This window comes from Onychomys torridus, chromosome 16 (assembly GCF_903995425.1).
Source record: "Onychomys torridus chromosome 16, mOncTor1.1, whole genome shotgun sequence".
In the NCBI taxonomy this organism is placed as follows: Eukaryota; Metazoa; Chordata; class Mammalia; order Rodentia; family Cricetidae; genus Onychomys; species Onychomys torridus.
This window is the reverse complement of record NC_050458.1, coordinates 39,018,842-39,041,349: the sequence shown is the minus strand read 5'-3', so window position 1 is coordinate 39,041,349 and position 22,508 is coordinate 39,018,842. Positions and strand designations below refer to the sequence as shown.

Below are 22,508 nucleotides of genomic sequence, written 5' to 3'. Positions count from 1 at the left end.
TGTGGTTGCTGAGAATTGAACTCAGGACCTCTGGAAGAAGAGCCAGTGCTCTTAACCTCTGAGCCATCTCTCCAGCCCCATAAGTACTTGTTTTTATTGAACCCTTTGAGAGTAAATTCAGACGTCATGCACTTTATCCTAAAAAATCCCCAGTCAATGTTTGCTGGCAACAAGGATGCTTTTACAATGCCAATGAAATAATTGTCAAATTAAAAATTTTTACATTTGCTGCATGCAGATCTGTGGTATTGTATAGGCAGTTTTGAGTCTGGAGGGTAGCCACTGGATGTTCCTGTGTCTTTGTACTATGAATTGTACAGAATGAAGCCTAGCTGGGCAGGGCTTCCAGTCTTCCTCTGCTGCCACCTTCTTTTTAATGTATTAATCTCTGGATTTCTCATTTGTGTGGTCTGCTTTCTACAGGGTGCTTTAGTAGGCCATTGGCTTTAGATCACATGCTGCACTGAAAAATGTCTCTGAATAAAGTTATCATAACTCTCGGGAAACATGGGTTTGCATATATGCAAGCAACTTACTTTTTTTAATTAAGAATTTTTTTATTCATTTTACATACCAACCACAGATCTCCCTCTCATTCCTCCTCCCACTTCCCCCACCTTGACCAACCCCTCTATCCCCTCCTCCAAAAGAGTAGGGGCTCCCATAGGGAGTCAGCAAAGCCTGGTACATTCAGTTAAGGCAGGACCAAGAACCTCCCCCCTGAATCAAGGCTGAGCAAGATGTCCCACCATAGGAAATGGGCTCCAGAAAGTCATCTCATACACCAAGGATAAATCCTAATCCCACTGCCAGGGGCCCCTCAGACAGACCAAGCTACACAGTTGTCTCTCGTATATAGAGGGCCTAGTCCATTCCCATGCAGTTCTACAGCTGTTGGTCTCAAGTTTGTAAGGCAGGCAACTTACTTTAAATATTGGACCAAGGGAAGGATCTGGGAGGAGTTGGGAGAGTTGAAAACCATGGTCTAAATTTATTATGTGAAAAAAAATTAATTAAGGGGGAAAAAAGTTGGGCCAAATTAAGCATTACAACTTTTGAAGAGATAATTGTTATTGCTAAGCATAGGCAAAATTTTTGCCTAAGGAAGATCTTTTATCAGTATTCCGTTTGAAAGTTGACAATACAAGTCATTATCAAAGTCAGTAGAAAAGAAAGCATCCTTTTTAGAGGAGGGGGAGGGGTGATGAGAGAAGGCTGTTTTTAGAAGTGAAGTTTATATGCAAAAAATAGAAGTAGTCCTGGAGCAGATGGTCTGAGAATCTCACCAGCATTGTAGCAGAGACTTGACAGAATATACTCAAGATAAATCCTGGTGTTTAAAAACTCACCTGAGAGGTTGGGCTACCTCCTTGATGAGTTTAATGACATGCTACTATGCTTGACTATTTTTTTATATTTTTAAGATTAGAACAAAACAATGTTAGATTTATAATTTCTACAGTGTTTGTAGTTTCTTTAGGAATTGTATCTTTTTTTTTTTTTTTTTGATTAACTAAAACTTTTTTCCTGTGGCTTTTATTTTATTTTTTATTATGTGTGTTTCTGCATGTGAATGTGACCATATGAGTACTGGTGCCTGAAGGCCAGAGGGACCAGTTCACCTTGAAGCTGGTATTACAAGCACTTGTGAGCTACCTGACTTAGGTGTTCCTATCTGAACAGTAATTGCTCTTAGCTGCTGAGCCATCTCTCCATTCCTGTTGTTGTTGTTGTTGTTGTTATTATTATTATTATTATTTTCTACTTACTTGGTTTTTTTCGAGACAGAGTTTTCTCTGTGTAGCCCTGGCTGTCCTGGATCTCACTCTGTAGACCATGCTGGCCTCAAACTCAGAGATCTGCATGTTTCTGCCTCCTGAGTGCTGAGATTAAAGGTGTGAGCTGCCACCATCCAACTAAACCCTGTTGTTGTTGTTATTATTATTATTTTATTTTATTTTTTTTGGTTTTTCGAGACAGGGTTTCTCTGTGTAGTTTGGTGCCTGTCCTGGTCTTTTTTTTTTTTTTTTTTTTAAATTATGTATACAGTATTCTGCCTGCATGTATGCCTGCATGCCAGAAGAGGGCACCAGATCTCATTGTAGATGGTTGTGAGCTACCATATGGTTGCTGGGAATTGAACTTAGGACTTCTGGAAGAGCAGCCAGTGCTCTTAACCTCTGAACCAACTTTCCCGTCCCTGTTATTTTTAATATATGCATTTTATTTGTTAACTTTGTTTTTCAGGTTTTGTCTGGAATTTTATTTAGTTTTTTAAAAATAGAAGTTCACCACTTTTCTTTAGAAGCTTTTTTTTTTTTTTTTAAAGTTTTAGGTGTGTATATCAGGTGGTGGTGACACACACCTTTAATCTCAGCACTCAGGAGGCAGAGGCATGCAGATCACTTAGTTTGAGGCCTGCCTGGTTTACAGAGCAAGTTCCAGCCCAGCCATGACTACATAGAGAAACTGTGTCTCGAAGAAAAAAACCCAAAACAAGCTTTTAGTGGTGTGTGTGTGTGTGTGTGTGTGTGTGTTATCAGCTTAGATGAGGTCAGAGGACAGCTCAGGTGTTAGGCCTTGTCTTCTGCCTTGTTTGTGACAAGGTTTCTTGTTATTTGTGGCTATGTACTTCAGGCTTGCTGTCCCCTGAGCCTCTGGGATGTTCCTTCTCCCTGTATGGATGTGCTGAGACACTTTTCCTATAGTTCACTTGTTATGTGGATTCTAGGGAACTCAGGCAGGTTGTCAGTGTTGTGTTGCTGGAAGTACTTTACCTGTTGAACAATCTCCCCAGCCCTAGTTTTGTGTTTTGTGTTTTTGGTTTTGGTAGTACTGAATTAGACACAGATCCTCACATATGTCAGGCATGTATGTACTCAGCCACTGACCTACAGCCCCAGCTCTGAAGATAGGTTTTTAAATTTAAATATAATCACAAACAAGTTTATCTTTTAAAATGATATGTCACCACCATCAGTTTTCAAACCTTTGTACTGTCTCCCCTCCTACCTCCACAAGAAATGCCATCCCTCTCGCGGTTCTGTCCATAATTCTTAGTCCTGCCAAGGATACCGCTAATTCACTTTGTCACCTGTCTGTGCAGGGTGGTTTATAGGAAAGGACTTACACAGTGCATAGTCTTCTGCATTACTGGTAGGGTTCTCTCATGGTGTGGCAGGTCTCAGTGCTTTATTCCTGTTGTTGCTGAGTAATATTTCCCAGTAGACATTGCACATTTGTTTTTAGGATTTAGCCTGTCAAAACCTTGCCTAATTTTCTTGTCCTTGGGCAGGAATTTTTTATGGGTATGGAGCCCCAATTCTTAGCCTCCTCCTTATTCCTAGAAGTGACAGATGAGTACTGAAGGTAAACGTAGCTCTGGGAGAGTCTCCATCACCCGTCACACTCCTAGTGCTCTTGCCTCTTGTTCTCACATCCCAGGAGCTCCCTGTTGTCATTCTGCCAGGGAACTTCATACATAGTTTACTAACTTCTTTGGTTTTCTAGAGGAAGTGCTGTTTTGCTGCTAGTTGTTGCTTCTGCCTTTGATTCAGAAATCTCAGCTCTAGTTTTTCATTACAGTTAACAAACATGAGTCCTTTACTGAAAAGAAGTTATGCAGGGCAGAGTGTGCTTGTGCCCTCTGTAATTAGTGAGTGATTGGCAAACCTTCTCTCTTAGCCATCTGCTCTGTCCTGCTGAGTAGCTAGTAGGTCTGAGCTACTGTGACCAGCATGTGTTCTTCGATGGAGTAGCAGAGGGTGAATGTATAGTGTCTGTTATGTCTGGGGGATGTAACTATTGATCACTAGGTCTTATCAGGGAACTTCTGTAGCTTTTCTTCTTTGAAGTCGAGACATGTGAATTTGTCCAGAGTATAAAAATGCATTGTACTTGTTTCAAAGTGGGTAAGACTTTGACAGATTTAATTACCAAGGCTTCTGGCTTTTAGGAAAGCAATTAAGTATTTTTATTATTTCTGTTTAAGTTGTATGGGACAGTAATGTTGGAATTGCACATAACTTCCAGGGGCCAGGCCTGCATAGGGGGCCATTTGGGAGAGCAATGTGGAGAGTCTGGTGTGGAAAAAGTGGGTCCAGGATGAGGCATTTATTTGTCTTACACACATCCTTAGAGGGTTCAATAACCCCCCCTTCCAAAACGAAAACAAAAAAGCCAAAAGCCAAAGTCAGTAACCAGATTAAATAGTTGTTTTAACATTGAAAAATAAATATAAAAAATTTATGATGAACAAGATTCCATGTTTTATTTATTTACTTTTATAATTATCATTGAGGCTGGGTCTTACTGTATTGCCCAGGCTGGTTTCACAGACACTTTGTAACCAGGCTAGCCTTAAATTCTACATTCTCCTGTCTCAGCTTTCTGAGTGCTGGAATTACAGGTAGGTGTACAGCACCATGCTTGGCCAAGATTCCAATTTTTAAAAATAAAGACAGGGGCAGGAGAGATTACTCAGTAGTTAAGAGCACTGACTGCTCTTCCAGAGGACCTGGGTTCAGTTCCCAGCACCTACATGGCAGCTCACAACTGTCTGTAACTCTTGTTCAGGGGATCTGACACCTTCACACAGACATATATGCAGGCAAAACACGGATGCACGTAAAATATAAATAAATAAATTATTAAAAAGTAAAGGCATTACTTAGTGACTTTTACATCACATGATGCTTTTACATCATGCTCTAGTAACAGAAAGGAGCACTGTACTAGTTTTTGCTTGACTTCTTTTCTATTGCATGGGGGAGGATTTGTGCATATATCACTGGCTTAAGGTAAAGAAGTAAACATTTAGTGGACCAGTGATGTGTAGCAGGTGTTCTTGGTCCACCAGCCCCCAAATCATGACACAGAGACTTATAGTTATGAATGCTCAGCCTTAGCAAACACTTGTTTCTAGCCTGTTTCTCTTTATGTTTTATCTTTGTTTCCTTCTGTATGTCCTACTTTTCTGTTTCTTCTGTGTTTGTCTAGCTGACAGCTTCTTGGCAGGCTAACTGGCTGGCCCTGGGTGTCTCCTCTTTTTCCCTCATTCTCTCTACATTCCTCCTACTATTTATTTTCTCTGCTTGCCTATCTCTCTACTGCCCAGCTTTTGGCCATTCAGCTTTTCATTAGACCAATCAGGTGCCTTAGGTAGGCAAGGTGAAACAGCAGCACATCTTTTCATAGTTAATCGAATGCAGCATAAACAAATGGAACACACCTTTACATAGTTAAAGTAATATTCCACAGAAGTCTGGGGGCTACCTTATTCTTTGTATATTGTTATTTTTTTCATTAATGAACATTTTCCTTGTCAATTACTTCATTTCACATTGCAATCTTTATTTCACTCCATTATAGCATGAAGGTTATTCCTACTGTCCCAGTATTACAAATAAACACACACACACACACACGTTAAGCCTTAATCTTTTTTCTTTTCTTTTTTTTTTTTGGTTTTCGAGACAGGGTTTCTCTGTGTAGCTTCGCGCCTTTCCTGGGATTCATTTGGTAGCCTAGGCTGGCCTCGAACTCACAGAGATCCGCCTGCCTCTGCTTCCCGAGTGCTGGGATTAAAGGCGCGCGCCACCACCGCCTGGCTAAGCCTTAATCTTAAAGGTGGTTCATTGCATTAAAAACTTGTTAAACTGGACATGGTGGGGCACACCTTTAATCACGGTATTCAGGAAACAGAGGCCAGCCTGGTTCACTACATAGTGAGACCCTACCTAAACATTTTTTTTTTCATCTTATTCTTTTATTTGTGTGTGTATGGTTGTGTGAATGCATACATGCATGCCATGGCTTGTGTGTGGAGGTCAGAGGACAACTTGCTGGAGTCAAGTCTCTCTTTCTATCCCATGCGGGTCTTGAGATTGAACTGACTTTGTCATGCTTTGTGGCAAATGCCTTTGCCGTGCTGAGCCATCCTGTTGGCCCTCTTTGGGGGCTTGTTAGGACAGTGTACCAGAGTTCCTGTGTGTGTGTGGGTGTGGGTGTGGGTGTGGGTGTGGGTGTATGTTTCTGTGTCATCTGTCTCAAGCTCTACCTCCTCCTAAAAAAACCAAGCAAGCGAGTTCTATTGATTGAAAAACTCACAGTATGGGTCTGGGAGAGGATCTGATGTCTTCTGTGAGCATAAGAACCTCTGTTCCTTCTATATCTCCCTTTTTACTTACTTTTTTAAGAGAAAATTGTGGCTGTAATAGAGACCAAAGTTGAATTCGTTACCTGCATGGCAACCATAATAGAATTACAAGAATAACCAACAGAAGACTAAGGAAAGGGGAAAGCCATCTTAACCATGATGGCCATTCAAAGGTCACTTGAAAGATTTTATCTCGGGCCTGTAGAGGTGGCTCAGTGCTTAAGAGCATTGGTTGTTCTTCCAAAGGACCAGGGTTCAATTCCCAGCACCCATATGGCACCTCACAACTGTCTGTAGCTCCATTTCCAGGGGATCTGGTATCCTTACATGGACATAGATGCAGGCAAAACACCAATGCACATAAAAATAAATAAATTTAAAAAAAGATTTTATCTCTTTATACAGATCATTACTTTGACCATTGATAGCAAGATGAAAATATGACACGCTAAATCAACACATGGCAAATTGTTGACTAAGATTATTCTTGAGCAGCAAATAGTCTAATAGTTATTTTATACAATTGGTTCTTTGTTGTTGTTTTTGCTTTTTTGAAACAGGGTTTCTCTGTAGTTTTGGTGCCTGTCCTGGATCTCACTCCCATCGACCCAGCTGGCCTTGAACTCACTGAGATCTGCCTGGCTCTGCCTCCTGAGTGCTGGGATTAAAGGTGTGGGCCACCACTGCCCGGTTACAATTGGTTGTTAATTCACCTGTCTCAACTAATATCTACTCATATTTTTGCTGTAATATTAGTAGTTTTATAATTGTACAGGCCATTTTTGAACCTTTCTTTGTATTTAAGTAATCATTTCTGGGACTGGTAATAAGAAAAAGCCTAAAATCAATGCTTAGCATAGCAAAATAATACCTTACTATCTCCTATTTACTGGGCATGCCTTTTTATCCCCCAATAAAAAAAGCATTTGGATTCTGAATTGACAAGCTGAGAATTAACATGTTGTCAGTAGACATAACAGCATCATTTTTATGTGTTTATATATATATATGGACATATATATTATGTCCTTGTTGTCTCTCTAAGTCATTAGCTTATTCTTGGGATGCCTCCTCTTGATGAGTTTGTTGTTTATTTTCAGACACTTGATTTGTCCAGTGGACTTTGGAATGCTGTCTTAATCGGATACATCCAAGTGGAAGCCCTCTGGAACTTCATTCATTTTCTGGAAAGATAAAAGCATAACCTCACCCTAATGTTAGAAAAACACCAGGCCCTTTTTATTGATTAATTCCTCAGTTTTTCCATTTAACATACACTTTAGACTGTCTCCTTTAGGGAGAAAGGCTTTTGGGCAGCAGAAGCATCCTTTAAAGTGGGAGGGGGAAAAAAAAAAGCATGGCTAAATGTAGCATAGTATATGGGGATTTAGATGGGTTTGTATACCCTGTTTTTATTTTTAAAATTTTGCCATTTGAATATTTGGTGTCATTCCACAGTTACTTGACCCTGTGGATTGGAAGGGATTCCAATAACATGATTAATATTCCATAAATTGCAAAATTCCTTAAGTCATTTGCTAGTAAAAGTAGGACCATTACCAGTTTTTAGTTGTGATGGGAGTCCTAGAAAGGAAATGCATAAAGAGCTATTTGAGAAAGTCAGGTTGCAGATATGACACAACGGCATTTGGGGTCTGGGATAGTATTCTGCAGCTGACTAGTTGGGGAAGGCCACTATGCATTCCTGTAGTGCACAGGTCTCTACCCACGTGAAAACAGAGAAGGCCTCAGACAGACAGCCATAGTTCCAGATGTCAAGCTGATGTGAGAACCACCCACTACTAATTATGCACTAGAAGTTTGGAATACTGTGTAAAATATGTCTTCCATAGAGGACAAGGGCAAGCACAGAACTAAAAACAAACAAAACCTACTTAATTAACAATGGTCATTAACTTTTAAAGATTTTAAACCCCTGACCATTACATAAGATTTGGGAATCTTCAAAATTCATGGGAAATTTGAAACAGCAGAGTTTGGTTTTTGAAGACTCATATCTGCCTGTTAGCTTTTCCTAGTCTCTTGAGGGTCAGGGGTCTTGACCACTGTGGCTATTTCCAGTCCCTTCAGCCTGTAGCTGGCCAGTATCAGGATGAAAAGGAATAAAGAAAACACGGTTTTTTTTTTTTTTTTTTTCTTTCTGTTGTTTGTTTGTTTTTCGAGACAGGGTTTCTCTGTGTAGCTTTGTGCCTTTCCTGGAACTCACTTGGTAGCCCAGGCTGGCCTCGAACTCACAGAGATCCACTTGGCTCTGCCTTCCGAGTGCTGGGATTACAGGTGTGCGCCACCACCGCCCGGCAAGAAAACACAGTCTTTTTAGTCAAGTATAATAATGTAATGTCCTTGAGAAATGATAGTAGGATTGTACAGCACTGACTGGAACCCTGCCCCCCATTGTTTTCATAGTAGCATTTATATCCCTGAGATCATGTAACAGCTAAAATTTATTTTTTGCCCTTTTATGAATTACAAAAATAGAGTTTTAAGGACTACCTGAAGGTTCTATATGTCCTAGTTGCTGGCCCTGTTTTAATTTTTCTCCCACAAAGGGGCCATTGATCAATCTGTACTGGGCCATTACAGCTGTGAGGGAAAACAGAAAACTAAGCTCTGGAGCAGTCTAGCCTTAGTACTCATGCTATGATTGGGGGTGGGGTGAAGGTTGGGGAAGGGAGGGTTGGACTGAGAGGTCTGTGGTACCTGCTGCTCAGCCAAACTCAGGCCTCATACTCCTCTGGAAAGGACCATGGCAGGGCAGTGGAAAGGGCCAAGAAGCAAAGGGCTGCTGATCTGTGCAGTCAACCAGGTAGCTCAGAGGGCTCTTAGTTCCGGTCAGATTGTGAGCCTGGCCCAAGTGGATTCACTTGGCCCACCCTGCTAAGACCTGCCAAGATGTGGCAGGTATCATCCTCCTGAGAAGAGGGTCCAAGCAATGTATTACTTGTAGTCCAGCTTGCAAAATAATTGACAGGGATTTTATTCTCCTCGTCTTGTCCTGTCCTGTCCCGTCCCGGTTCCCTCTCCTCCCCTCCCCCTCCCTTTCCCCCTTCCTTCTTCCTTCCTTTCTTCCTTCCTTTCTTACCAGTGCTCGATCTGTATGTATACCTTTATGCCAGAAGAGGGTATCAGAACCATCCACAGATGGTTGTGAGCCACCATGTAATTTCTGGGACTCAAATTTAACTTGCTGAGCCATCTCTGCAGCCCTATTCCCCCCCCCCCCCCCCCCCCCCCCACTTAGTTAAGGTTTCTATTACTGTAAAGAGACACCATGACCATGGCAACTCTTATAAAGGAAAACATATTAGGGTGTCTCACTTACAGTTCAGAGGTTCGGTCTGTTACATGGTGGGACATGGTGGTGTTCAGGCAGACTGGTACTAGAGAAGTAGCTGAGGGTCCTACATCTTGCAGGCAGCAGAAAGTGGACTAAGACACTGGGCAGTATCTTGAGCATAGATAAGACCTCAAAACCAGCCTCCACAATGACAGACTTTCTCCAACAAGGCCACTCCTCCTAATAGTACCACTCCCTTTGAGGGCCATTTTCTTTCAAACCATGACACCCCCTTTCATGGGCTCTTTTTACATTAGCTCCTATGTGCTTCCAGTTTTCAATATCAGTGGTTCTTTGTTTAGGAAATCAAGGATTGAATTTTACAGTTGCTTGTACAAATTTGCAGAGCTGTTGCTTTGAGTATTTTGATCCTCTGGATCTTAACAAACACTTTTAATTGTATAAAATGCTTTGCCTCAGAGGACTGAGATGAATTCGTGGTACTTCACTCTGACTGTCACAACTCCTTGGGTAAGAGAACTGAATTATATCTTCCACTTCTATTTAAAGAAAAAATTTCAATTGGGCAGTGGTGGTGCATGCTTTTAATCCCAGCACTTGTGAGTTCGAGGCCAGCCTGGTCTACAGAATGAATTCCAGGACAGGCTCAAAAAAAATTTTTTTTTCTTAACCTCTCTGAGGATCAAACCCTTATACCTTGGGCACCAGTTGAGGGGCTCTCTGCCTCCCACATTCTAGGACCATGGGCACTCTGATTTCTGCTTTTTGTGAGCTGTGAACTTCTCTGGCCTAGTTCTTTTTGGCCTCTACTGCTTAGTTCTTTGAACAAACACAGAAGAAGCACACAGCAGGATGCTTGAAGGGACAATAGCCATTATTAGGTGCCAGGAACTCTCAAAGCTTTTTATGTTAATAGTGTTATTTCATTTTCAAAATAATTATGAAATGTACATGAGACAGGTCAGGCTGGCCTCAAGCTCATAATCCTCTCAGCTTTTCCTGTGCTTTTTGTTACAGCCTGTGCCACCAGAGGCAGTTGATAGATGCTAATGAGTTTAACTGCGGAGAAAAACTTAAGTTTTTGGAAGCTTTACACCAAAGGAATTACTGTCACTCATTTCCTGTGTTGGAGAGTTTGGGGTCCAGTTTTGAACCCAGTTGCTAAATGTATCTTTGAGTTTTAAGGTGGTAGTGGGACAAGAGATGGGCTTTGGTGTCCCATGACTTTTCTACTTCCACAGAGTCTGATCTTGTTGTCCCTTACCTTCCTAAACCTCAGCAGTGTTGTATTAGTAAGTATCCTATAGTTTGTTAGAGGATTCAAGATTCTAAAATGTAGACATAGTGCAGTACGTACAGTGCTGGGTTGCCACTGAGCCCTTGGTACCTGACCATGGTCTGTCACTCACATTCTGTCTTGATTAGCACATGGTCATTGTACCAAATGATGGGTTTCACTAACATTTTCTGGGTATATCTCATGAGCTTTGATCATGTCTCTTGACCTCATTTTTATTCTTTTGTTGCATCCTCTTGCTGAACCTCTCCCTCCTCTCAGTCTTCCTTGTCCTCGAAAGTCTAATTTTAAATATAGATTCTGTGTCTGAGAGGAAGTGTAGAATTTTCCTTCCCTTAGTCTGGCATGTTTTGCTTTATATGATGATTTCCAGTTCTATCCCTTTTCTTGGCAAGTTATATACTTCTTTTTTTCTGTATGACAAATAAAATTGTTATGTATATCTCCCACATTTTCTTTATCCATTACTTTATGGGTATCTAGGCTGGTTGTATAACATGGCTTTGTGACTAATACTATAGTAAACATGTGCTATGCTAACTTCAGTTCAGGAATATTGTAACTGGATTATATGGTTGCTTTATTTTCTTAGTTCTCTAGAGTTATTTCCACAGTAGCTGCATTAGTTTATATCATGGTCAGCATTTATTTTGTTTTCTTGGTGGAATCTTACTGTAATTTTAATTTGCATTTCCCTGATGGGTAAGAATGTTGATTATTTATTGACTATTTGTACTTTGAAAAATATTTTGTCAATTCATTTGTCTATTTTGTTGTTTGGATGATTTGTTCCTTTGCTGTTTAACCTTTTATTTTATATTTCCTGGACATTTATCCACTGTTGGACGAGTAGCTGGCAAAGTTTGTCTCTCATTCTTCAGGCCTTCTTTTTACTTGGTTGTTTCTTTACTGTGCCTTTTAGTTTGATGCAATACCATTGTCAACTCTTGTTGTAATTTCCTGGGCTATTGGAGTGCTTTTCAGAAAGCCCTTCCCTAGGCTGCATCTGTAGGTGTTTTCCTCTAGTCGTTTGTTTGAATTGATTCTTTTTTTCCCCTATGGGATGAGATATGAATCTAGCTCTAGTCTTAAATATGTAGTTATTTAGTTTTCCTTGTACCATTTGCTGAAGAAGCAGTATTTTCTCCAACTTTTATTTTTGTTATGTTTGCCAAAAATCAGCTGACTTTCATAGGTTTATTTCTAGGTCGGATATTTTTCCTTAATATCCATGTTGGTTTTTGTGCCTGTACTGTGCTGTTTTTGCTATAATGGCTCTGTAATATTATTTGAAATCAAATATTATAATACCATCATCATTGCTCATTTTGCTCAGAATTGCTTTGGCTATTTGGATTTCATTTTCTTTTTTTTTTTAAAGTGTGTGTCAAACTCATGCGGAGACCAGAGGACCGATTTTACAGTGGGTTCTCATCTTCTATCTTGTTGAGACAAGATTTCTTGTTTCTGCTGCTGTTGGCTGCTTACTCTTGGCTAGACTGACCACAGCCATCCCTGGATCTTCCTGTTTCTGCCTTCTATTCTGCTGGATTACAGATGATGTGGGCCATCACAGTTTACCCCTGAGCCATCTTCCTTCCCTCCCCATTTTCTGTGATGATATTACTAGAAATTTGAAGGGTTTCTTTGACTCTGTAGATCCCTTTTGGTAGTATAACAACTTTTGTGGTATTAATCTTCTCGTCATGGTTTCTTTTTCTGCTTCATCCTCTTAGTATTGGTCCTAACTATCAGAACTTCTCATTATTTGTAGGCTTGGTATAAAATACAAGCAAAAATTACCCTTATAAAAATGTTTTATTGTTTAACATTGTATAATGTTTTAAAAATTGTTGGGGCTGAGGATGTATGTAGCCTAATTGGTAGAGTGCTTGATCGCATAGTATACATAAAGCCCCAGATTGAATCTCAACTACATAAAACTGATGTGGTACATGCACACAGGAGACTCAGAAGTTCAAGGTCATCCTCAGCTACTGGTGAGTTCAAGACTAGCCAGAGTTACCTGAGATCTTTCCTCATGAAAAACAAAAAAAAGTCAAAATTGTTATAAAAATTAAAAATGAAGTACAGTGGTTCATTCCTGTTATCTCAGTACAAGGGAGTCTGATGCTGGAGGATTTTCAATTCCAGTCTAGCCTGCTCTATGTAAGTGACATCCTGTCCCAGAACAAACAACTCCCAAAGCATGAATTTTACCAGATTTTAAAAAGTCCATTGTGATTACTGTGTGTATGTATGATTTGTATATGGGATATATGTTTCTAGAGATAGAACTCAGATTATCTGGTTTGCATTATTGGATGGCAACTGCATTTATATGTTGAGCCATCTCATTGGTCCAGTTTTAGCAGATTTTGAGTTTACAGTTTACTATGCTAAGCACTTTTCATTTTTGTGAACACAGAATTCTTTCATTTTGAAGATTCCCTAGCCAACAACTTCCATTTTGTCCATGCCTAAATTCCTTCTCAGCACCATTCTGACTTTTGTCTTTATGAGTTTGATCCTCTAAAATAATTCACACATTTAGACTTTTACAGTATCTGTCCTTTTGGCTTACTTTACTTAGCATGTCCTCAAGGTTCATCCAATGTAACATTCTTGATTGTCAACTTGACTGGATTAAGAGATTTTTATTAGGCAGCTAGGTATGGTTAGCCCATGCCTTTAATCTCAGCACTCCAGAGGCAAGTGACTTACAGGTCAGCTTAGTCTGCACCGTGAGTTCCAGACCACCCAGAGCTACATAGTGAGACCCTGTCTCAATTAAAAAAAAAAATGCCTAGGGGGATTATTGAACTTGTTTCAGGTATATCTGTGAGAGCATCTTCAGAAGTAGGTATTGGTCTTTGACTTGATGGAAGCATTGCTTCTTTATGGATTTCTGATGTGCTAAAGTAAGAAAAAAAGACAGGGTCTTTCATTGGTCTGGAATTCATCAAGTAGGCTGGTCAGTCAGCCTGAGGGTCTTGACCTCCCCAGTGCTGGGATTACAAGTGTGTGCCACCATGCCTGGCTTTTTTCACATGGGTTCTGGATCTAACTCAGGTGCAAGCACTTTACTGAGTCATAGCCTCAGCTCTCTTAATTTTAAAAACAGATTTTATTATTATTATTAATTATTTTAATTATATGGTCTACCAAAAAAATGCTTTAAACCACATTTCTTTATGATTACATTTGCCTTGCATACCGATGTTATCCATTTGTTTACCTGGAGTCATGTAAAAATTTATTGGATGAAAAGAAGACCTAAGTAGGAAAATTTTAAGAAGCCTGGTATATAGCACTATTTTTTTTTAAACATAAAAATGTCAACAGTTTTAAATCAAATGAGTTTTTGCCTTTTAGAGTAGACTTCTTGTGACAACCAGTTCTTACTTTAACAATGCTTCTGGTTTTTTGGGCTTTTTTTTGTCTTGACCCCTTTTTTAAGATTAACCTTCAGAGCTAATCTGAGTCAATCCAATTTTTATTTATGTTATGGTGTAAGATGGGGGTCTCATATAGCCCAAGTCAGCCTCAAACTCACTGTGTAGCCAAGACTAGTAATGAAATTCTAAGCCCTCTGTCACCACTCCTAAATATAGGATTATAAGTAGGTACCACCACATCCAACTCCATTTTTACTTTTTAAAATAGTAAATTAACACTATTACATTGAGCATCATCTCTGTACCTTTCACATTACAAAAAAAAAAAAAAAAAAAAAAGAAAAGAAGTACAAATATAATCTAGGTAATGAGCAATAAAGACTAGCAAGAAACATTTAAAGGCAAAAGGTTTGAAAGACCAAAGCATAATGATGAATGTGAACAGGTTAACACTTCGGTGAAAGACAGAACTTCTGGATGCTGAGGTGTATGCTGCTTATAGAGAGGCCTACAACCACGTGGCTTGAAAATGTAAGAGAAAAGGAGAAGACAATATATCTAGAAAACAGGAATGACCAGAACATTTAGATGACAATATTTATATTAAATATAGCAGAATTTGAGACTGAAGAGTAGCATGATTATCGGGGACTATGGGGGTCCAGCCCCTCGATAGTCCACTCCCAGGGTCCAGGAAGAATCTACATCCAGCTGATAATTAATCTTTGATGAAAAGAAATGAATCTATGTACATGAAACTCCTTAGTTCATACACTTTATTATTCTGTGATTGTTTTCTCTCTACACAGCTTCTATTCTGCTTTCATGCCTAGCTCTTTTCTTGCCTGATTTCTCTCTATATTTATCTACTGTCCCCTCTAAGTTCTATCTTCATTCCTTCATCTAGATCTGTCCCTTCTAGGTTCCTATTCATCTAGTTCTTTTCCCTGTCAGCTCCTCTCCCATCTCCTTCTCTCTCCTCTGGTTCTTCATCTTGTTCTTCCCCATCTGGCTCTTCCTCATCTTCCATCTCATTCCTCTAGTACTCTCTTCTAGCCCTTCAATCTAGTTCTTCCCCATCTCAGTTTGTTCTCTCAAGTTCTTACCCATCTAATTCTTCCATTCTCTTTTCTCTTCTCTCTTCTGTCCTGGAAGTCCCAGTATAAAAAGGGAGGGTCCGAGCTAAATTGTGTGAAGCTATTACTTAATGTCCATCTGACCTAGGCGGTGTCCTCTTCTGGAATTTATCTTAAGTCAGGAGACTTGTATGTGGGCTGCTATTACTGTTAGTCCTTGAAAGCTGGGCGCCCACCTGGGTGGTGTCCCCTTGTGGAATTTAAGTTAGGAGACTTGCATGTGGGCTGTTGTTAGTCGTCAGAAGTTGGGCGCCAACCAGGATGGTGCTTCCTGTAGTTCTTGAAAGTAGCTAAGGGAGATATCTGAGAAAGCCTTTCCTGAGGCTGTTCTCCAAATTCCTGGAATGTGTATGTCTAGAGAGTGATCAGTCCGCACTGTTAGCCCTTAGGGAAAAGTCAATTGGGAAAACTATGAAGGCACATATGATTTTCATAACAGAATACAGCTGATATATAACAAGTCAAGTAACACCAAAAACTCCTTGGGGTTTGGCTTCCTCTGGAGGAATTCCCTGATCCCTCCAGGTAGTGACTTTGCCATAACCAGCTGAGTTCTTATGATATATTCCTGCAGCTCGCAGCACATGATGAATAGGTGAAAAATGTCAACTTTGCTAAAAATAAAAATTCCATTTTTTAATAAAGAAGTTTGGTCTTAAATTGGCTAAACGTGTTTTATGTGAAAGCTAAAAATATTAGTGAATTAGCATATATAGACAATAAATTTTGTAAATTTTTGTTTATTTGTTGGTATATTTTGGTGGTTGGTGCTGGAGAGTGAACTCAGAACCTTGCAGATGCTAAGGATTATGATTATTAATTATTATTTGTGTGTGTATGTGTGTATTTGTGTCTGAGTGTGGCCACATATGTGAGGGTACCCATGGAGGACAGAAGAGAGCATTAGTTCCCCCAGAACTGGAGTTACAGGAAATTGTGAGCTGCCCAACATGGGTACTGGGAACTGAGCAAGAGCTTTTGACTGCTAAATTCTTTCTAGCCACCCCCATCTCCTTCTTCTTTTATTTTTTTTAATTCAGACTTGACTTTTCTTTATTTCAGGTCAAAATGCCAGTCAAAATTTTACTGAATATTGTTGGAATTAATAAACTGACTCTAAAGTTGATATGTAAATATAAGAACTTAGATTAGTTCTAATCACCCCCCCCCCCCAAAAGACAGAGCTTTGTAGGCCAGGTTGGCCTTGAACTTGAAGAGATCTGCTGGCCTCTGCCTCCTGAGTTCTAGGATTAAAGGCATGCACCACCATTCCCAGCTCCCAATAACTATTTTTTAACTTATTTTTATTAATTAAATTTATTCATTTATTTTACATCCCGACCACAGTTTTCCCTCCCCTCCCCATCTTTTAATGAATAAAATTTTCATGTAGAATTGGACAAGTTACTCTAAATTTCTTGGTGAGTTGGAGTCATCTGTAGATAATAGCATCATGACAAAGCAGAAGGGAAAGAATCAAGGCCATCAGCTTCAGGTAGCTGTGCTTGGGAGGAGAGAAGCTGTTGTGCCTCATTTGATGCATGCACATGTGCAGAATGGTGCTGGCAGCTTGAAACCGGAGGATGAGGGTCAGTTGCTGAGATTGGTTGGGTCCCATCAGGCCTTGTGCTACTGTATAGTTGTCCTAATGGCAAAGGAGATTTTCCTACTTTTACAGCCTCTGGTTCTCAATGCTTCCATTTCCTGACTTGGAACATCACGGTTGCAGTGTTTGCTAAGCAGGAAGATACATCAAACTCTGGATGAACTGGATTTGTAGGATAAAAATCTTATGGCAGCCTGGCAAGATGGCTCAGCAGGTAAAGGATGGCACTTGCTTTGGAAGCATGGCAACCTGAGTTGGACCCCCAGACCCATGTAAAGATGGAAGGAACAAACCAGTCTTTGTTGTCTATGTGTGACCTAGCACCTGTGCACCTGCACATGTACGTCTTTCACACACGTTAATAATGCTTAACTAATGAATTAAAAAAACAAAACAAAACCAACTCCTGTTGATGAAGGGGTAAAGTAAATTGGGTGTGGTTATGTGCATTCCAGTGCAGTCAGAGCTCTAAACTTGCTCTGAGCAATGTTAACATTTAAATAACTGCTTGATTGCTCTTTGATATATGGTCAGTATAAGGAAAGACTCTTGTTTTAGAGCATATATAGATATGTTGCAGTTTCTGAGTTTAGGGTCTTATCCTGTCGTGTACTAGTTTCCCCACTCACTACATATGACAATGCATAGTTTTCAACTGACTGTTCAGGTCTTTACATCTATACTATAGTTTTGTTTTCTTAGAGTAGGAATAAAAACTGCTCATTAAATAGAGTCTGGAAATGCTTTAGTACTGCTTTAGGGACATCAAAGTTCTTTCTGCCTTTTTAGATAATGACAGGAATTAGTTGTTATACTAATCATTTTGTAAATGTTGAGAGTATGCATTTTAAAGATCATTACTGACCTGATGGATAGAAATATTAAAAAAGTAATTTTGGTCAAAGTTGTATTTTCATGTCTATTTTATATTTAAATTCTGCTTAATTTAACAGTTGCATTTTATTTTTTATTTTCTGGTGGTTCTGGTTCATGCTGGAATCCCAGCTGCCTGGCTAGCTGTGCTGTGGGGGAGGGGTTCTGACACTGACCTTGGTGCGGGAGCCTCTTGAAGGGTAGAAGCAGCCTGTGTTTGTTCTCTTCCTTCTTATCCCTTTGGGCTTCATTATTATTCACTTGTCCTCTGTAGGCAAAATGAAGCCTGAGAACAGGGCCTATTTCCTGCCAGTTCTCTGGAATCCTTGTGGTTTCTGGAGTTAGGCAATGTTACAGGTGATGGCTTCTGTGTATTCTGTGCTTTCTCAGGGCCTGGTGCCTTTGAGTATCCCTCTTAGGCTGCTGACTATTGGTTTAATAAGAAGTGAGCTGCCCCATTTCTCTCTTCAGTTGTTAGTGTGCCACAAGCCTAGTAATAACATCTGTGTAGCTGAAAGTATTAAATGAGAAAACTGCCATAAGCTTTGCTGCCAGCTGGGGAAGAACACATATTGGGGCTATGGTGCCTGGGTGTGGCTGTACGTCGACAAGGTTGGGGTGGTGGAAATGGGGTATCTTCCTCCTTGGGTTGTTAGTGAAAACCAAGGGAACAGATAAACATTTTAAAAGTGCTCGAGCAAGGTCTAGCACACAGCAAATGGTAACTTGGTACTCAGATTAGTATTGTGGCTGGCTGGCATACAGTTAGTGCTGGGTAGAGAATGGGTGTTAGCAGTGTCCTTGTTTTACAGACACTGAAACTGAGGTTCCTGCTGGTGATGATTCATTCTTTGTCTCACAGGTAGTTGCCACAAATTCAGTGCCTTGTTGAGCTTCTTGCAGTGTGACAGAAGAGAAATATACATTTGTAATCTGAATACTGTTTTTCTTAGATATTCCTCTATATCTATAGATACTCAGCTATCATTAGAGCATTTATTTATCTTTGTTATTAATCCTCAAATTATCCTGATGTGTCTGTGGGTAAGACTAATAGATAATGCCACTACAACATTAAAAAATGTAATGGCTAATTTCTTTTTTTAAGATTTATTTATTTATTATGTATGCCATGTTCTGTTTGCATGTTTGTCTGCACACCAGAAGAGGGCGCCAGATCTCATTACAGATGGATATGAACCAGTATGTGGGTGCTGGGAATTGAACTCAGGACCTCTGGAAGAGCAGTCAGTGCTCTCAACCTCTGAGCCATCTCTCCAGCTCATGACAACCAATTTTTTATTTTTATGACATGTTTTGTTGACATGTATAAGCATTTCATTTGTGAAAAAGTTTATTTGGAGCTAGAGAATGTAGCTGGCTAGAGAGAAAACGCAGCGGCTAAGAACACTGTTTTGCAGACCTGGGTTCACTTCCCAGCACCCACATCAGATGGCTCACAACTGCCCGTAACTCCACCTCCCGGGATCTGAGACTTTCTTCTGGAGTCTGTGAAAACCTGTACACACACAATTAAAATAATAACTCTTAAAAATAGTTGATTCCCAGTGACTTGCAGGCCAGGTTGGACAGATTGTGCACAGCATTTGGAGGGTTCTAGAGTTACCTTTCTGCATACTGATCTTGCTAATAGCACTGTTTACTGTCCTCATCTTTTTCAGTTTTATTTTGCAGTTGGTGCTTCAGCACTGGGAGTTTAGGAGGAATATTAGAGCACTGCACATGTGGTTTATTGTGTAGCTGGGATATAGACAGTCTGCAGTTTTTCCTAGGCTCTCTGTTGCTTTTTCTTTTTCATATTCTCTCTGTAAATGTTAAGCCTCTGACCAGTGGGACCTAGAGGTGACATGGTATCCAGGATGGAGACAGAACATACCATTACTGTATATACACCTTTTCTGTGGCCTGGGGAAGAAAACAGAAATTTCTTCTGCCATTTTCTTATTGCCTTCCATCTTCTTATTGCCTTGAGGCAAATGGAGGCTAGGTGGATCATGGCTTCCACACCTCTGTGGTAGCTACTTTAGTAAGATGCTGGAGATTGTGCTAGAATAGACAGACACCTTTACCTCTCCTGTCACAGACCTTACATGTAGTGGGGACAGCTGAGCAATAAATGATGTATAAGTAAACCACGTGGGGAAATGCAAAAGTACATAGGCCACATGGTTTCAGATTTAGTGCTCAGGACAGGACACATTTCTAGTATGTTACAATTGAGCAAGACTTGGGGAAGGGCATGGCTGTAATAACTGAGGCAAGGTCATTTTACATGGAGGGACAGGTAGTGCAGAGGTGCTGGGATGGGTAGAGAGCAGCAGGAAGGTCAGTGCAGTGGTTACTGCTAAGGAGACCAACAGATAAGTGTGAGATGAGGGTGTAGGCAGGGAAGCTGTATTACACAGGGCTTTGTAGATTCTGCTAAGTATGTTGATTGCCTATCTTAGGAAATTGTTGATGAGACTCAAACAGAGGAGTGAATGACATGCTTGCTCTTTTGAGAGCATCAGCAGCTGCTGGGTTTAGGGTGTAATCCAAGGAAGCAGATTGGAGGCTATAGCTATAGTCCTGCAGGAGCCTGGGCCAGAATGTGGGCAGTAGGCCGTGAGAAGTCCATAGACACTGGTTATGTTCTGAAGGTGGTGGTGAAGGTTCCGACAGATCACTCTGAAGCAAGAAAGCAAGAGTGACTAAGGATGAGGGTTTGAGGTTTCTACAAATAGTTCTTTCTTTCTTACAAATTTTAGTTGAATGGGTTTACTTGTGAAGTAGTATTTATCGGAGTTGCATTTAATTATGCTAATACCAAACATTTAATTGGAACATTACAGAATTTTTTGTGAATCCTGACCCTGTATATTTCACAAGATAGAGAACAGAGGACTTCTTAATGTTTTCACTTAGATTTATGGTCTGTATCTGTTTTTTTTTTTTTTTTTTTTTTTTTGTTTTTAAGCTGAGGATCAAACCCAGGGCCTTGCGCTTGTTAGGCAAGTGCTCTACCACTGAGCTAAATCCCCAATCCCTGTATCTGTTTTTTTTTTTTTTTAAAAGATGTTACTGGGCTAGAATTCTGTATTCCCTCCCATCCCCAACAAACAGTTTCACTGTGTAGTCCTGACCATCCTGGAACTCACTCTGTAGACCAGGCTGTTCTTGAACTCACAGAGATCTGGCTACCTCTGCTTCCCAAGTGCTGAGATTAAAGGGTGTGCTACCACTGCCCAGCGTGGGTTACAAATTTAAAAGCACCATTAATATTTAACAAGCACCATACAAAAGTAATTATCTCCTTCTCAGCCCCCTCCCCCTGCTAGGCAGGCTGCTTGACCTCTCTGAATCCTCAAAATGAGGAAGCAGTTATCTCTTGGTATTGTCTCATAGACTAAGGCTGTTATTTTGATTATAACTATAGGCTTTTGTTTGATTTTTGAGACAGGATCTCTATGTAGACCATGCTGGACTCAAACTCAGATCCTTCTGCTTCTGTCTCTTAAGTATTGGGATTAAAGATTTATAACACTATGCTTGTCTATAACTACAGTTTTTAGAAAAGGTTTAGGTAGTCCTTTTGATTGCTGGTGGTACATCCTCCCTGGCCCCCCACCGCTGATTTCCAGCTATCATCTGGCCTCATGGCTCCTAGGGGGCCAGTGGTTTGTTTTTCAGGTTTCTGTAACTACTGCTTCAGTTCCAGTGAGTACTAGGCATACCTTTAGTCACTTGTTTCTGCTGAAAGTTGTAATTAATCATCTTTTATATCCAACCTTTTCACCCCTTAAAAACTTACACATTAAGAGGTGGGGGATATTTGGACAGTGAATAAATATAGTTAGAGGGTGCAGAGAGCGCCCCACCTATGGATTAAAACCAGAAACTGGGTTCACCCTGCTCCTTCTTCCTATTCCCTTCTCTCTGGGTTGTATTTATCCCCTCCACCGCCAGTGCCTTAGCCCCAGCCCCCTCATCCCTTGCTTGAACCACTCTTTATTCTGCTCTGGGAGTCCTGAGGCAGTTATTAAGTTAGGCTAAAAAATGCTTCCTGGGCTGGGCAGTGGTGGCGCATGGCACGCAAGCCTTTAATCCCAGCACTCGGGAGGCAGAGCCAGGTGGATCTCAGTGAGTTTGAGGTCAGCCTTGTCTACAGAGTGAGTTCCAGGACAGACACCAAAACTACACAGAGAAACTCTGTCTTGAAAAACGAAAACAAAAACAAAAACAAAACAAAACAAAACAAAACAAAAAAATGCTTCCTGGATTAGGTGGGTGACTCAGAGTACCTGGATCACAGTTGAGCATGAGGGCCCTCCCTCCTGTCAGGGCCTTGTCTCTGGTGTCCTTGTCCTCCTAGTGGAGGCTGTGCAGTAGCGCTGCTCTAGCTCAGTAGGTGTTTTGAAATTGGGTGCAGTGGGTGCAATGTGTAGTCTAGCAGTAGAAGTAGCTTGTGATGGTGGTGGTGCATTCTGAAAGTCGTGAGTTTCCAGTATACTCACCCTTGGCTTGGATGACTTGTGAGGTTTTAGTGATGGCTCAAGTTAAACTCCAAGCCATGCTTATGCGGTGAGGTAGATGGTGGTCTTGCTTGGTGTGCTTGCTTTTTCCAGGATGGCAATAGTCAGTCCTCCATGATCCTTCCTCCTCTATAGTGGCCCAGGATATCCTTTTTGATCTGGTGGCTCTGTTTGCCAGCTTCTTCTGTTC

At 40.5% G+C, this 22,508-nt stretch overlaps 1 protein-coding gene across 3 annotated transcripts in view; it reads left to right on the top strand.

The window, feature by feature from the left end:
- The window catches only part of Ptk2 (protein tyrosine kinase 2), a 225,119-nt gene that overhangs the window by 42,450 nt on the left and 160,161 nt on the right, over positions 1 to 22,508 (top strand). Inside the window, exon 3 of one of the 3 annotated variants that reach the window (XM_036208351.1) lies at positions 16,986 to 17,127. The exons of 1 other annotated variant lie outside the window; for it this stretch is intronic. In XM_036208351.1, coding sequence (XP_036064244.1) covers positions 17,100 to 17,127 — 28 coding nt within the window. In that variant the 5' untranslated portion in view covers positions 16,986 to 17,099. Of the gene's footprint in view, positions 1 to 9,935; positions 9,987 to 16,985; positions 17,128 to 22,508 lie in introns of all 3 variants that reach the window. One more of the 3 variants, XM_036208359.1, reaches the window with a different exon arrangement.